Below are 17235 nucleotides of genomic sequence, written 5' to 3'. Positions count from 1 at the left end.
CCCACTTCTCTGCCCCATCCAGGCATTGCCATCCTAGCACTTTGCTCCATGTTACCCATAAATGCCCTTTGCCGAATGTACCTGAGTGTATGTATTTAAAAGGACTCATATGGGCATCAGAGAATTTATGGCTCTGTATCCAATAAAAGATGGTGAAACTGGTGTATCTACCCCACAACCATATTCATTAATGTTACCACAGCCTTGCACAACTAAAGTGCACTGGGGCAGGAGGCTGGTAACCCAATCAGCATTAATGGGGTGAATGATCAGGAAGAGTCACCCCAGGGATGCAGAACATGTTGGAGGAATGCCATTCACATTATTGTCCCCATCACAGCTCAACCCTGCTTTCAGTGTCTGCATTCAAACAGATGGACTTGAAACAAGTCACTTCTGATTGTCAGCTTGGAGAAGCTATCTTCAAGGGCAAACCCAGCACAAAGTTCAGGATAAGTAGCAGGAATTGTCCCCTACCAACACTGGTATGTGGCCACCTCCTTAGGAAGCTCTGAACAACCAATCAGGCTTTGATCTAGGGGATACCAAGTTGCTACCATGGCCTTGCCTTGAATTATACATCTTACAAAATGGGCTTGCCTCACTAATTTGATTACTAGGGTCTGAAAATATTTAAAATGGGAAAAAAGAACAGGTGTTTAGGCTTCAAATGCATCTAGAATGGGCATTTAATCCAACTTTGTGAGCCAACTGTTCTTACCTTGTTGTACTTGTGAAACAGGTGAGGCTCAGAATAATAACTTATCTAAAGACTACCAAGTTGGCAGGAATACCTGCTGCCCATTCTGCTGTTGAGTCCATCTAACCACAAAAGCTGAGCCCAAATTTTTCTAAAATCACTTACTAGTTTCAGGCAGCTGCCTTCAGTAACTCAAGGTGACAATCATTACCTCTAGCTCTAACAATTATTTAGTACAGCACTAGCTGTAGGCCAGCTATGAGGATCAGTTTGACTGAGATGACTGTTAGATCTGTCGGAGTTCCAGGAGGCTCTGTGGCAGCCTTGCCAAACTATCACTGGTCATAAGAAAACACAAGGACTCATAAAATCACTGGTGGCTGAACAAAAAATACTAAGTGGGAGCCCTCAGCTTCCTTCTCAATGGATTTAAGTCACCGGAGTTATGAGAGGATGTGACCTCTGACAAACTTCAAGATCTTGAATAAGAGGAAACAAAAGTCTGAGCCCAGAGAACATGGAGAGGCAGACATGGTAATACAACATCTACTCAAACCAGAGAATCCCCAAGAGCAGGGTCCAGGCTAGGGAGGGTGAAATAAGCTATCAAGAAAAGGAAGTAACTTGACTGAATGATGCATTTGAGTTAAAGGAAGAAAGACAAATTGCATAATTATTAAGTATGACCACAAAGGAATTCTATGTACAATCATAGAAAAGCCGCCCCTTGAACTCACAAAACTAAGGAAAGTATTATGATATTTAACCTTCCCACCATGTTATCAAGGTGAGAAAGACTGTAATGTTTAATTCACAAAAAGTTCTACTTTTAAAGCCCTCAAGCAACTATCACCCATGAAACTTAAAGAGTTTTCAAAATTGCATACATAGCTTGATTCTTTCCAACCTCTGTGTGTATGTTCACAGAAGATACTATTTCCTCTTTTTCTCCACAAAAGAAGTGGTAAGACATGTTTTTTTTTTTTTAAATGTCATAAGACTGTTAAAATACATGTACCTATTTAAAAAAAAGAAAAAGAAAAGGAAGTAACTCCACACAATCTAGCCACTTCTGGAATCAACATAATCACAGCGAAACTTCAGAGAACTCCTTTTTGTATCTCTGAGTACGTACATGCAAAGCACAAATTCTGAGTTGCAATATGAGTAAAACAACTATGCCCAAATAATTTACAAGGTTAATTCCAAGTCTGAAATTTTATTTAAATAATCACTAGTGGAAACAGTGGGCCAACTACTACCACTTCCTCATAACATCAGCTAACCAAGCCAGAGAAGGCAAGCACACCTGCAGCCAGCCTGCCAGTCAGTGTGTGATGGGTGTGCACCTCTCACTGGAGGCGGCCTCGGCCCCGGCCAGCTGCTGGAGGAGCATCCACAGTGGAGCGAGGGTTCTTGATGGTCTCATCTACGGACACGATAAGGCATGCAGCTTCAGAGGCTGCTGTCAGGGCATTGATCCGCACCATAGCCGGCTCCCACACAAAGGCATCGAAGTTGTCAGCAATGTCCTCATTGTTGATGTCCACCCCATACCACATGCCCCCCTGAAAGAATAAGGAAAAAAGGAGAGGCAATATGGCACTGATCCTAAGTTTCTTACACACAGCTCCAAGCTCTCTCCCAGGACGCTGTTGTTTCCATGGCAGGCAATGTGGCCTTTGCCTGAAGAGGAGGCAGTTACCCAGTCACACTAGGTTTAGTTCCAGCCCATCACTGGGGTCAAGTATGTGCACTTGAGTAATAAGCACAACACACTCATGATCTAGCCCCACCCACCCAACCCCTGGATTCTGATGAGAAGAAGAACCCACCTGGGCATGCCGAGCCCGCAGCTTGTTGAGGATGTTTGTGGCATCAAAGCCAGCATTGTCACACAGCTGACGTGGGATAATCTCCAAGGCCTTGGCATATGCCCCAATCAACAGCTGCTGTTTTCCTGGAATAGTCCTTGAGTAATCCCGAAGGTACTTGGAGAGCTCCATTTCAATGGCTCCACCACCAGCCACCACTGAATCATTCTGCAGAAACCAGACCACCTCTCAATGCAAGCAGATCATGGTCCAAGCTCTAAGCTGGGACACCTGGTAGGTCCTCTGGCCCAGAAAATGGTGTTTCCTTCCTTACCCCAAACGAAGCCCTAAAATAGCCCAGACATGGTTCCCGTCTAACACACCCCAACTCCAACCTAGTAAACCTTCAAGAAACATGCAATTTGAGGACAGTGACATAATCACTGGAATACCCAACTACATCAACTCCACACTTTGCTAACAAGAACTAGCCTTAACGTTTAAGACAACATAACCTATTTTTGAGACTAAAGCTGAGTTTTTCTATGATTTCGGGTGCCAAAGAGAGCCCACCACGCATGTAAGGGATCACCATACAAATCCAGAGTCTGAACATGTAGGGAGATAGGGCTGTGTGAGGAGGCCAGTACCTTGATGGCCCTCCTGACAATCATGATGGCATCATGCAGGGACCGTTCTGTTTCCTCCATAAACTGCTCAGCGCCTCCACGGAGGATGAAGGTACAAGTCTTGGCCTTGGGGCAGCCAGTGAAGAAGTTATACCTATGCTCAAGATGAAATCGCACACATGTGAACTATTTCCTGCTGCCATCTTGCTGGATCTGTTCTCCCCACCAAGCCCTCGACACTTAGGAGCTGCTCTTCCGTTTTCATTGAGGCTACCCAATCCCAACCTTAAAGGCACTTTCTTGGGAAGATCTGTGCTAACCTTGGGGGAATCAAGATTGTGGAATCAGACTTAAGACCCAACAGGCTCTTCTCCCCATCCCTAATATTCTTCATGCCCCCAAAGGTAACATCTCAAAAAAGGAACAACAGTACAAGCTATGCCCAGAAGATGGCAAAAAGCCAGACCCACTCACCTCTCGCCTCCAATCTGGGTCTCTTCAAACACCTGGCAGTAGCCTAGCACATCTGCTGAGAGAGCATTCACACTGGTCTGGATAGAGCCTCCACAGGCCTAAAGAGCAAAGAAGGCAAAATCATCTAGCAGCAAAGGCTCCCAATGAGGCTACTCAGCTCCCTGTCACCCAGTCTCCAAGCTAGTTCCCTTATTGGACTCTGCCAAAGCAGCCCAGAGCCCTCTGTACTAGATATATCTACCCTTTTCCCCCAACCTCCAGCGGACCCTTAAACGCCTCTGAAAGCAGAAAACAATACAGTTTAAGAAAGGAAAAACATCTGGTAGGAAGCCCACTCCCAATGAGATTGTCCAGTTAATCATAGTGCTACTGCTAGTTATCTCATGAAAGATATTTACTTCCTGACCTGTTTGTGGTTGTTAGGCACAGAAACACTGGGAATGAAGGATTTCTTGGCAGAAAGAGTTAAAAAGACAGGGCCAACCAAATATGGTATACCAGCGGTAGCCGAAATCCCCTTGGGGCCACAAAGGCCAAAGAGCAGCCTGTGAACATTTGGTTACCATCATGGTCCTCTTCAGATCCTCCTCAGGTACACGTCCAGCACAAAACATGTCCCTATCAGCAAAGTACTGAGTGGCCACATCCCCAATGGGGAGTTTGGACAAGATGACTTTGGCTCCAGAACGATGGATCTTCTCTAACTTGTCATATAGAATGTTCCATTCGGCATCAACAATTGCCTGATAATCCTGAAAAGACCCAGAAAATGATGAGGATACATTGGCATTTAGGGTAGGCTAAAATAAAGAATGCTGCTGTATCTGGTAATTAACAGGGGTAAATAGCTACTCTTTAGTCCAAACAAATGAGGCCCTTTTAAGATACTAGGAACCATGTAATACTTTCAAACACAAAAGCAGAAATTAACCCCAGGGCAGGGAGCTACACCATAGTTGGCATAGCCAAGGTATGAAAAATAGTTCCCCATAGGAGTCCTAACCTGCACTGAGGTGCTGCACCATGGGCTTCCCAATGATAAGACCTCCTCCTCCCCACCAAAGGCCACCCTGTACTGGGTGAAATGGTGTTTCCAGCAGCAGCATTGATAACAGCAATGACAGGAGTGCAGTGGGAGGAGGCTGACTAGGGGGAAGCAAAATATCAGGCAAGATATATAGCTAGAAAGCCTCTGTCAATGCCGCCCCCAGGGCCAGAGCACAATATTTCAACAACTCTTCTGTATCCAAATTATGCTAGGCTGAGATCACTAGGGAAGAAGCATAGAGTGAGAAAAGCAGTGTGTCTGGTATTCAAATACTAATGCTTGGGGTAGGGGGAGGAAAAGGGGAATATAAGAAGCCTGAGAAGCAGTGCTAGACCTGAGACAGTCAAGACCTGAGGCCCTGGCCCAGAAAGGTACCCACTCCCACACCGCCTCCAGCTGGTAAGGCCTACCTCCACTGTGTGGACTCTGATTTCAGCATTATCTTTCTCAGCTTTCAGCTCAAGCTCAACATTTAAAAGGGCAATTGTGGGGTCATGGTACTTTTTGGGTTGCATTTCAAAGCCAGCGTAAGAGAAAGTCTTCTTGAATGCAACACCAGCCACCAGCTGAGACTCCTAGTTAGAAACAGACAGTTAGTTCAATGGTTTGGTACCAGCATAAAATAAAAAACAAGCTGGGCACGGAAGCACATGCCTGTAATCCCAATGGCTAAGGAGACTGAGGCAGGAGGATGGAAAGTTCAAAGCCAGCCTCAGTAACTTAATGAGACCCTGTCTCTACACCTCTGGGTTCAATCCCTGGTACCCCCCTCCACCAACACAAATCAGGTTTGTACTTTGCTGGGTTAGTACTTGTCCATTTCTGTAACCCTGAAAGAGTTAACCATTTCTTTATTTCACTGCCTTCTCATTAACAAAAATTTTGAAACAACCCATTTAAAAAAAACAAAACATATTTTTAGTTATCCTTTTAGTATGAGGGAAATCATTCAGTTTGCAGAGACAAATTTAGGACTGTCTTTTAAAGCACCTGCCAATGAATAACTCTATATTCACATACAGTGTCAGGAAAGGAGCCAGGCAGTTATGTTAGGGCAGGAGCTGAGCAATGCAGCCTTCGTCTACCCCTAATTCCCTACCCACTGTGCATGCACACACACACACACACACAATCACAGTGTGTATGCTATAGTCTAGAAGGCAAAGACAAAAGATAATAAAAATCAGTTATCATTATGGCTCATCACATATTGATCCCTTGCAGACATGAGCTTCTACCACATTTTTCTTTTTTTTTTTTTAAATCCTTTTTTTTTTAAAGAGAGAGAGAGGGCCGGGGGAGGGAGGGAGGGAGGAGAGAAAGAATTTTAATATTTATTTTTTAGTTTTCGGCGGACACAACATCTTTGTTTGTATGTGGTGCTGAGGATCGAAGCCGGGCCGCACGCATGCCAGGCAAGCACGCTACTGCTTGAGCCACATCCCCAGCCCTCTACCACATTTTTCTTAACAGAACTTCCTGTGGGTTGGATTTAATAGCAGAACATAACAGAAAGCATGTTGCCCTTCAGACTGACTTAGGCATTGAGACTTCAGTTCAAATCTCAATTCTCACAGAATGACCAAGTCTTTCCTCATTCCGTGAAAAAGGATAATCAGTTCAATGATCTTTAGGTTCTCTGCCCATATAAGTCTATAATACTATAGCCTATCAGTGAGTAGTATACACCGCCGGTTCCTGAATCAAAACCATGGCCTTCCAAATCCATGGCCTCCAGTTCCTGCAACAAATCAAAGACCTCCTAAAGAAAGTGACACCTAAGCTGAATCATGATGGACAAACAGAAATTAGTCAAACAGAAAAAAGAAAAGAGTGTGTTTACAAGAGATGAGGGGCAGTGTTGTGGAACCAGGGAATGAATAGCCCTTTGAACTGCTGGAATGTAAAAGATAGGACAATTCCAGCCAGAGAGGAATAGGGGGAGGTGGGCAAGGGCCAATTCAGGAGTACCTTATAAGCCCCATGAAAGCCTAGCTCTTAGGCTACAGGCAATGTGGACCCAGAAGGCTTTACTCAGAGTAGTAAAGCAGGGAATTCCACCCTGTAACATGAAGAATGATTTAGGGGATGCAAGACTGGAGAAGGGTGACAATGGTCCTAATAAAAGTGATGGATAAAAGAAATAATTAGTAAATTAGTAGGTAAACAGTGGTTGACAGGGAGTGGGAAGTCAGTAAAGTTTTCAAGGATGCCCCTAGATTTTTAGTGTAACAGAATAAACCAACTATGACAAGGATTATACAAAATACTACTGGTTTATAGAACCGGACAATTTAATTAACAGATACAGGAACATGAGGCTCAGGGGTGAAATGAGGATGAAAGATATAAATCAGAAGGTTCTCTATTAATCCTAAGTAAAGAAGCACTACCTGAATTCTGAGTTAGGTTTTATGTATAAGAGTTTACAAGGCCAGGCGCAGTGGCACATGCCTGAAATCCCAACAATTTGGGAGGCTGACACAGGAAGATCTTAAGTTCAAAGGCAGCCTAAGCAACTTAAGCTTTTGAGCAACTTAGCAAAACCCTACCTCCCCAAAACAAAAAGGGCTGTCAATGTGGCTCAATGGTTAAGTGCCCCTGGGTTCAATCCCTAGTATCAAAAAGAAAAAAATCACCAAGGAAGAATAATAAGCATGGCAGCCCAGAGATTAAAAAGGTAAAAAGTAACATGGAGCCACTAACATCAAAGAACATTTCCCCAGACAAATAATATTGTATTAAAAAAAAAAGTTATAGTTATGCTAATACAGTAGGCATCAGCCACATGGTGCCTTTTAAAATAAACTAGATTTAAAATTTATCTTTCCAGGTATGGTGGCCCACGTCTGTAACCCCAGCAACTTGGGAGGCTGAGGCAAGAGGACCACAAGTTCAGGGTTAGCCTGAGCAACTCAACAAGATCTTGTCTCAAAATAAAAAATAAAAAAGGCTGGGAATGTAGCTCAGTGAAGGAGTGTACCTGACCATACATAAAAAAGCAAGTTACAGTACACTATTATAAGCAATCATCTGTGTTTTAAAAAACAGTATTTACAAATGTGCATATGTATATTTGCATACGTAATTCTAGGACACAACACACACACACACACAAATGGTAACAGTGCCTATATATGGGTCAGGGGTGGTATATGGAACATGCACTTTTAATTTTAGGCCCCTTTACAGTTTGTTTATCCCAGATAAATGAATAAAAGGGAAAGCTTGACAGTATCATTGGTGAGTGAAAAATGGAAAGTATCTCTTAGATTTATTAATTGGGAGGGTCATAGATAATATCTGAATTAGTCCTACCATACCCCGAACAATGATGGAAACCAAGATTCTGAAAATCAATTATTCCAGTTTTCCACTCTGCTCACAAAGCTCTGCAGAGGTTATAAAATTTATCTATATCCTGTAGTGGCAGTATGGGAGTACAGTCCAAGTCTGACTTCTGGTCCAATAAGCGTTCTCTCTCCATCTGTACTGTGTACCCCACTCCCACATGAAACTTTCAGAGGAGCCAAGGTGAAAGCAGGAGCCATCTACAGAGGCCACAGCAGGCTTACCTCTAGGGCTCCACCCTGTACCTTCTTGATTCCAATCATTTTAAGCTGCAGCAAATCATCAAGCATCATCACAGCATCAACCACCATCTTAGCAAAGAAGGCTTTCTGCTGAGAGATCAGCTTGGAGCTCAGAGCCGTCATGGCACACTTTTCTAGCAGCTTCCTCTGCTCCCTGGGACACAAAGGCAGAATCTGTATCAGGTCTTGAAAACTTAATCCTTCTTACCTGATTCTACTGTGATGTGGAGGTTGTTCCCTTCCAGCCTTTAGTCTCAGCCCTCTTCAATTTCACCTTCAGTATCATTAGGACAGATGATCAGTGACAGAGGGCGGCTGTAGTCAAAGACCTCCCATGTGAAAACTTTCAAACTACGATCTATAGCTTCTTTTTTGCTGTGCTGGCTGGGGCACAGCCAAGGTTCTAACAAGAGCCAAAGTGCCTCAGGCCCATATAGGGATTTGCCAAGTGCTTCCCTGCATCCAATTTGGCGACAGGAAGTCAAGGTTCTGACAAAGCCCACTGCAAACTTACACTTTATCTTGCTTCTTCACAGTCACAGCAATCTCTTTGATCTTGTTAACTGCCTGCCAAGAACAGAAGTTGAGTGAGTTTCTTATGTTACAAACTGGTAAAGTGGACAATTTCTCGTTAGTGCCTTGTCTGTTTACTCCAAACCTTAAGCATTTCTACTCCACAGCTCAAACAACATTCCTAGGTCCTATAACTGCCTATGAATATGTAAAACTCTGTAAGTTTAAAAAATTCTGAAAGTGTAGAGTAAGTAGAAGAATCATCAGGGTACTCCCAGGATTCAGCTCTGGATCAGGTAATATATTTAAAACAAGTAAGTGAAGGAGGGTTAGGGATGCAGCTCAGTTGTAGAACACTTGCCTAGCATGTCCAAAGCTTTGGGTTTGATCATCAGCACCACAAAACAAAACAAAAGAACACAACTGAATGAAAACAAGTCATGACACTAGATTAGGACCTCTGGCTTACTAAAAACACCTCTGACTTCTAGCACTTTATTAGTTGTAGCCCTAAGTAACTTAGTGAAATCTTGTCTCGTAATAAAAAATAAAAAAGGGATAGAGATGTGGCTCATTGGTCAAGCACCCCTGAGTTCAATCCCCACCCCCCAAATACAATGTGTATACATACATACATACATATATATTATATATATATATATATATATATATATATATATATATATTTTACGCATGTGTATAGATACGTGTGTATATGTACTTTATCTTTGCCAAAGCAAAGAGATATAATAATCTCATTTTAATGTCACCACCAAACCTTCTCCCCTTGCTGATGACAGCAAAGGAAGAAAGTAAAGCCTAGCAAGATTAAGTATCTTGTCCTAGGTCACAAAATAGTTAGGTCTTAAGATGAGCTAGAAGTACTTGATAGAAATAAGGTTGGGGATGTAGCTCAGTGGTAGCGTGCTCACCTATCATAGCAAGACAAAAAAAAAAAAAAAAAAAAAAAAAAGGCTGTCACTTACTGAGACTATATCTATATCATAATCTACCAGGCTGACTCCAACCAGAGGTTTAATCTATCTCATCAAACAGCTACTGGAAGTTCCTAGAAAGAAGTCAGGAAATGCCCAAATAACCCTATTCTTGCAGTCACTCCAGTTAAATTATTATCCTAAGAGGAATGTGAAGATGCCCAAGTACAAGGTCAGGTGAACCAGTGATCCCATACCAACTGAGTGGCCGTTCGGAAAGCTCGGATGATGATCTGGGGGTGCAAACCTTCCTCCACATACGGTTTCACTTGCTTCAGAAACTCTGCAGCCAGTAGGGTCACTGAAGTGGTACCATCACCAACCTGGAAAAGAATGACAGGAAACACATTCTCTGATGTTCAGGAAGCACCTTGAAACTACATTTTCAGGCAACCTACCCATTTAAACTGGACATTATTTAAATAAGTGTCAAGCTTTTTTTCTGTAAACACAGGTTTTTGCAACAAAAAGAACATGATAGTAGCCTAACTACTTATCAATTGGTTCTGGACTACAAAAATTAATTCCCAGATAACCCCATTATCCAAAGAGGGTTGATTTAGGTAATCAATTTTCTCAGTGGGGCTGGAGTCATGGTTCAGTGGTGGAGCACTTGCCTAGCATGTGTGAGGCACTGGGTTTGATCCTTAGCACCACATAAAAAATAAAAAAATAAAGGTATTGTGTTCATCCACAACTAAAAAAATTACATAAAAAAATTTTCTCAGTATATGAAACCAGATACATGAATTAACTGAGAACATATTAACTGTAGTCAAGGCATTGTGATAGTCCCTTTCTGGACAGAAAGGCATAATTTCCTTGTAGATAATCCAATATTCACTTTTAACTTTAAACCATAATGTTTTATAAGCTACTGGGTCCTAACAAACCTTTACACTTCAGGACATATCTGGAATATACATATTCCACAGTATTCTAAAACATAAACCCATCTCTTTCAGTGTTTATCATCAAGACTCCAGTGTTAGAACTGATTTAGGAAAGACAGGATAATGCTACAGAACTATATACATAAAATGGCTAAAAGGATAAATTTTGTTATATTTTACTATCATTAAAAAAGGTACACCAAGGGCTGGAGATATAGCTCAGTTGGTAGAGTACTTGCCTTGCATGCACAAGTTTCTGGGTTCAATCCCCAGTGACACACACACACACACACACACACACGCACACCAGAAAGAGTTTCCAGCCCCATTTTGTAGGTAACTAAAAGATGAGAAGTGAAACTATCTACTTAGTAATTCATGTGATAACAGTACATGGGCCTGCTCCTAAGAGCTTAGACTTAGTCTTTAGGATCTCATACCTAAAGATCATTGCCATTGACAATGTGTTAACAGATATGAAAGCTACATGCAATAGAATAGTATGAATTCTTTTTTCTTTTTCCTTTGGTACTGTGGACTGAACCCAAAGGTGCTTAATCACTAAGCCATATCCCGGTCCTTTTTTATATTTTATTCAGACACAGGGTCTCACTGAGATGCTTAGGGCCTTGCTAAACTGCAGAGGCTGGCTTTGAACTCACAATCCTCCTGTCTCAGTCTCCCAAACCACTGAGATTATAGACATGCACCACCCTGCTCCTGGATATAACAATATAAATTCTTTTTTTAGTTATAGATGGCCACAATACCTTTATTTATTTTATTTTTTAATGTGATGCTGAGGATCAAATCCAGTGCCTCACACATGCTAGGTGGGTGCTTTGCCACTGAGCCAAAACCTAAGCCCTAGTATAAATTCTCAAAAGATTATTTTTGTAAGCATATATTATAAAAGTATAATTTTAGACATAAAACTAAAAAATTATAAGAGATAAAAACAAAGTAACAAGCAGGTATGAGTTTCAATCTCCACTTAAAAACATATGATTAATTTTCCTACCTCAGCATCTTGGGACTTGGCAATGTCCACTAAAGTCTTTGCTGCAGGATGGACAACATCAAGAAGTTTCAGAATAGTGGCCCCATCATTAGATATCGTAGCTTTGCCTTAAGAGAAACAAACAAAAACTTAAAGCTCCTTTCCTAAATTCTGTCTTCTATTTGGACCTGGGGTCCATGTACACTTTTTCTTGGGATGAGGAAGAGGGGATTACAGTAGGAATTAAGGAATTATGTAATTAGCTCGTGCACAAATTTTTATAGACCACAGGTTCCCAATTTTCTTTCAACAGCAATCAATACAGATCAATTTGATGTAGAAAAATATTTTAAATGAGAAGATACACAGTGGATACCCTAGTATTTTGCATGTCAATTAACACACTAAAACATAAAGAGAATTTTCTCCTTGACTTGACATGATACAGTGGGAGTGATCACTGAGAACTCCAATTGGTTTATTTCAGTTTTCTAGGTCATGTCTTCCTATAAGGCAATGGCTTTTGAGACCAGGTTCTCCCATATATTCCTACAAGTGCTCAAAAATCAGGACAATGTATGAAGTGGAACTACTTTAATCTGAGCAATCCCTTAGAGATCTTATAAGCAGTGGGATTTTTGGTGCCAACCTGTACTAGTTCCAAATACCACCCAAGCCCCTCCTCTCCTGCAAAATAGGCCTTGAGGAACCCAGTAGACTTACCTCGGCCGTCCACAATAAGTTTGTCCATGCCACGAGGACCCAGGGTAGTTCTTACAGCCTCGGCGACCACCTGGCAGGCACTAATATTGCTCACAAGCTGAGGGATGCCTTGGGAGCTATCAGTACCCTCTTTCAACAGGATAACTGGTGTGGGCTAGTAAAGAAAGAACAATTACCTGCTTTTAATAATCATTTATTATAACGAAACTCAAGAGGGGAGGGGACAGGAAAAATGCTCCCAACTCCTTCATACAATTATCTGAAGGCCTTTCTAAACCACATTCTCCAACCATTTACCTCCAGAGGCATTGTCAGGCATGCAAGGCAGGAAAATGGTTTGAGGAGCACTGACCTAGACTAGAAGAACAAATCACATGTTCTAAAGTGCCCAGTTGAATGAGCATGGCCTTTTCAACTTTTGACCTTATTATTTCTTGTGCTAAGGATTAGATCACAGAACAAGAGGAAGAAGGAGGCCCTGGTCAGGATTCAACCCCAAAGCAAAACATCCACTGGTCTGTTACAGCTCAATCTTAAAGAAACAGATGGGGCACCTGTGCAGTATGCAAGGCACAGACAGCTTGAGGTGTATCCTAGAGAGGCACAGGGCTTTACCAGCTGGAGTGAGTGTAGAAGACAGAGAAACAGCACCTTTGTCTTGCTTCATAAAATGACAACACATCTAATTCACATAGCAATGTTCCCATCTTATGCTGGCTCCATAAAGCTTCCATGTGACTAATTTCCAAGAAGGTGCCCCAGAAGTTTATTTCTTCCTTTGTCACACTGGACTCAAAAGGGCCACTATTCCTTTAAGGGCTTCATTTGAAGATCTGCTTCAGAAACTCTGTGAAGACAGAGAGCTTGGTCTTCCCCCCAACCCCTAACAGACACACCAGTACTAGGGATTGAATCTAGGGGATCTCTACCTTTGAGGTACATCCCAAGCCCTTTATTATTTTATATTGAGAAAGAGTCTAAGTTGCTGAAGCTGGCCTTGAACTTGCGATCCTCCTACCACAGCCTCTTGAGTTGGAAAGATGTCCAACAGACTCTAAGGCTACTTTATCTGATGCTTTTATAGATGTTTTCTCAACTCCACATCCAACTTGTACCCTTATCTACAACAGTCACCCTACCATTTTCTACCAAAACCACTTTCCTACCACCAGACCAAATTCCTAAGAGACTCAATTCTTCCACGAATTTCCTCTAGAGCAGTAAATGGGACAATTGGAAGAGAGGAATCTCCTTTCTCTTCATTCCCCCTTGCTCAAAATTTATATATCACCATGCATCTTAAATAAGTATGAGTTTCCCAAAGGTAAGGAACACAGTATCCTAAACTTGCAGGGCCAAGATCTGGCCACAGATGAAACAATATGCATCAGCTTTTCAAGCTGAAAATTCAACTGTTATGTGAACGTGCTTGATGTAAGATAGCAATGGCTTCTTAACTTTTTTTTTGGAAATAAAATGGCACTAAATTTACTGAGAATTCTTAAGTACAAAGCAAGGATCAAGAAGAAGCTCATCACAGATTCCAAGTTACCTATCCTTGTAGGCCATACAGAAATAGTAGGCTGAGAAGAGATCCTAAAGGGAGGGAAGGGTGGCAGAATTGGAGTGAGCCAAGCCAGGCCAAGCAGGGTGGGTCATTTTCTATCAGTTCCCCAGCAGCAGACTCTGCTATGGAGAGCATAAGTTCTTTCAATGTCACTCATTTTAAAAAAATTTTTTTTGTAGTTGTAGATGGACAACATGTCTTTATTTTGTTTATTTTTATAGGGTGCTGAAGATTGAACCCAGTGCCTCACATGTGGAAAGCAAGCACTCTGCAACTGAGCTACAGTCCAGCTCCTCAATGTCAAGTATTTTTATTCCTCCAGTACTCTGACAAGGGAATCACGAAAGGCTGGAATTTTAGCTTAATGATCTTCCTCTTCACCTTAAAAATGTTTATTAAACATTAAGCTTGATGTTCTATAAAACAAAGCACGCAGAGCTCAATACCACAAAGGCAGGGACATACACTCTATTCAAACTGTCTCAAAGTCACAGAACTGAGGTTTCAGAAGCTGAGCTTGGTGGCACACACCTGAATCCCAACTACTCAGGAGGCTAAGGCAGAAAGACCTCCAGTTTGAGGTCAGCTTGGGCAACTCAGTGAATGCTGTCTCAAAAATAACAAAGCCAAAGCGGGAGAGGGGTTAAAGCTTCAGGGGACTCTTTTACCTCTCTTTCCATCACAGGCTTCTAGAACATCAAAGACAAATTTTATGCCAGCATAGAGGACTCCTGGTGGTAGAAGTTTCATATTCCAAAAGGAGGTGAGACATCCAAGAAGTAAATAGTCAATCTGACACAGCAGGAAGAATCAATTCAAGTGAAACTCAAATGCGGTAGTTTGTAGCCCTTTGGTAAGGGGTTTTATCACAGCACAGGAGGACTGTGGTTCTGATCATCGTTCTTTAAAAGCCAACCAAAGCTCTCACAGAAACTTTGGCAGCAGGAAGTAATACAGGGAGGAAAGGAAGCAACTGCTTAGTTAACATCTGCTAAGTGTTTACTACACGCCAGGCACTTTACATGTTTTATTTCATTTAATTCTGTGCACCAATATTCTATTGCTATTCCCTCTAAGAGACTAAAAGCCAGAAATTAAATATACTCTCAAAATCACACAGCTGAACCGTGGCAGAGCTAAGTTATACACATAGGACTCTAATGTAGTTCCAGAGACCTTATTTTCAAACATTGCACTATGTGTGCTATCTCTACAAAGAGCAAGACATCTTCAAGAACAAATAATGAAAAAAAATTAAAATTAATAAAGAGAATAGTACTGATGAAGACTGGAAAATGAATGAGCCAAGGAAGGATACAAGGTATTGCCATCACCTGCTCAGAAGCTAAGTTAGCCCTCTCAAAAGCAACCTAGATTATACCACTATACCACCAACGCTTGAGACACAGGGAAGGTATCTGAAACTCTGAGAGGGAGAAATGGGGAGCCGTGTTGCAGAGCTACAGGGAAACCTTTGGGACACTCCAACATTCATAACGCAGCAATGTGCGCAAGCGCGGGCACACACACACCCACTTCTAAGAAAACTAGACAGAGTTTGGTAGCCAACTAGAAAATCTTGTCTAATGTCACCGGAAACAGAGTGCAGGTCGTCCCACCTCCGCTACTGTATCCCCCTCTGCCTTGCCCATTTTCCCAGCTGAAAGGCTGCATCCCCAGTAATCCTCTGGGCCTGGTACATTCAGTAAGCATTAATATGTACCAATTTGGTGACTGGCGAGTAAATGAATGAACCTAAGTATGAGTGGAGTAATATGTTTTCATATATGCAACAGCCGAAGAGCTGCGGGTCGCTGGGCGCGGCCCAACAAAAGATTCCCAACGCTGCCTGTGTCCGTTCTAAAAACACACTCTTTCAATCCAGCAATCTCCCAGGGCAGCCCGGGCTTTCAAGCCTAGTTGCGGGCCGCGTATACACGCCCGACCCACACTCGTTTCACACAGGTCCCTACTGCGGGGAGCCTCGAGAAGGGGTTCCCAACGTGGCTTAGCGGTCCCGAAGCACCCTGGGATCTGTAGTCCCCGACCCTACCAGAACCCTGAGCCCCACAGAACGCAAGCCAACCGCTCTAGCTCCATGCCCGAATCGACTCAGGCCGCGGCCAGCCGGAGTCGCCCGCAGGCAGGGAGCCAAGACGAGGTCCGAGGCGAGTCTGGAAAAGATCCTACAAGGCTTCCCCGGCTGAGCGGCGACAGCCACCGACCAGATGGCAGCGGATGGCGATGGATGCTCGAGACACCACTCACCATCATTTTGGAAGCTTGTTCAGTGGCCCGCTAGTCCTCTGTTCTCGCAGTCGGGCCGCCCAGCAAGCCCACAATGCCCTGCGCCGGAGAAGTCCCCAGAAGCTTAGCCAAGCCGTTGAGCCGGTAGAGGAAGAGGATGGGCCACTTCCGCCACTCTATGGTTTGCTACCACCGAGTCGGTGTGGCTAGAAGTTCCTGAGGCTGAGTCTCTGGGTCGCTCTAGTTAGAGGCGTTACTTCAGGGGTCGCTGGACTTCGAAAATGCTTCTTTTAGAGGATGTAAGATCCTTTGTAGACCTGTGTCACCCACTAACATTGGTTTCACTCCCCTCCGTTCCCGGACGCCAGGACAAGGAATGAAATAAACGCAAACATCTATTGAACGCCGACTATGTGTGCTAATGTGTCACGTATCGTGTTGATACTATTATTGTGCCCACTTTACAGACGAGGACAGGTAGAGAAAAGTGTCCACAATCACAAATGCACAGCAAGTGGGAGCGAAGCGGGCATAAGAAACTAGCCTCAATGTCCGGAGTCTGGTTCCGCGCTGGCCAGCGCCTCCTCGCGGGTGGGATGCGTCAAGTCGCGGCTCTAACTCTTATCGACAGTGAGCCCGCAAGCGATGGTGTAACTGCGCGAAGGACCAGCTAGACAATTGCTTTCCCGAGAAGGGGAGGAGGAGGAGGAAAACACAGATAGGGAAAGGCAAATCGTCGAGCGAAGCATCAGTGGAGAGGGTCCGGCCGAGACCACAAAAGCCTACGGCCAGAACTTTCAGCAACTGAAGAGATCCTTGCGAGCCACCCACCAGTTCCCCATCCTCCTCGCCCCGCCTACTGCCAGCAGGGTACTGGACAGTCGAATCTATACCAAGAAACGCGGGGGCGGAGCTGAGTCTAGGGCCAGCAGTTGCTGTTAAAGAGTTTAGGCCAATCACACATCAGCTCCACTTCTCTCGACCAATAGAAAGTGGGCTAGGGCGCAGAGGTGGAAAGTGCGGCTAACGAGCAGGTGTC

At 43.3% G+C, this 17235-nt stretch overlaps 1 protein-coding gene across 1 annotated transcript; it reads right to left on the bottom strand.

Annotated features, from left to right (window-relative positions):
- Nucleotides 1-1903: 1903 nt before the first annotated feature.
- On the bottom strand, nt 1904-17041 carry Cct7 (chaperonin containing TCP1 subunit 7). The gene is made up of 12 exons (XM_026411736.2): nt 16218-17041; nt 12383-12536; nt 11681-11787; nt 9964-10089; nt 8773-8825; nt 8241-8412; nt 5076-5240; nt 4181-4369; nt 3618-3715; nt 3165-3297; nt 2536-2742; nt 1904-2268 (listed from the first exon to the last, which is right to left on the bottom strand). The coding sequence occupies exons 1-12, from the start codon at nt 16221-16223 to the stop codon at nt 2053-2055; spliced, it is 1626 nt and encodes a 541-aa protein (XP_026267521.1). The 5' UTR covers nt 16224-17041; the 3' UTR covers nt 1904-2052.
- Nucleotides 17042-17235: the final 194 nt, after the last annotated feature.

This window comes from Urocitellus parryii, chromosome 12 (assembly GCF_045843805.1).
Source record: "Urocitellus parryii isolate mUroPar1 chromosome 12, mUroPar1.hap1, whole genome shotgun sequence".
Classification (NCBI taxonomy): Eukaryota; Metazoa; Chordata; class Mammalia; order Rodentia; family Sciuridae; genus Urocitellus; species Urocitellus parryii.
Note: the sequence above shows the minus strand (reverse complement) of the source record. Positions and strands in the feature narration are given on the sequence as shown.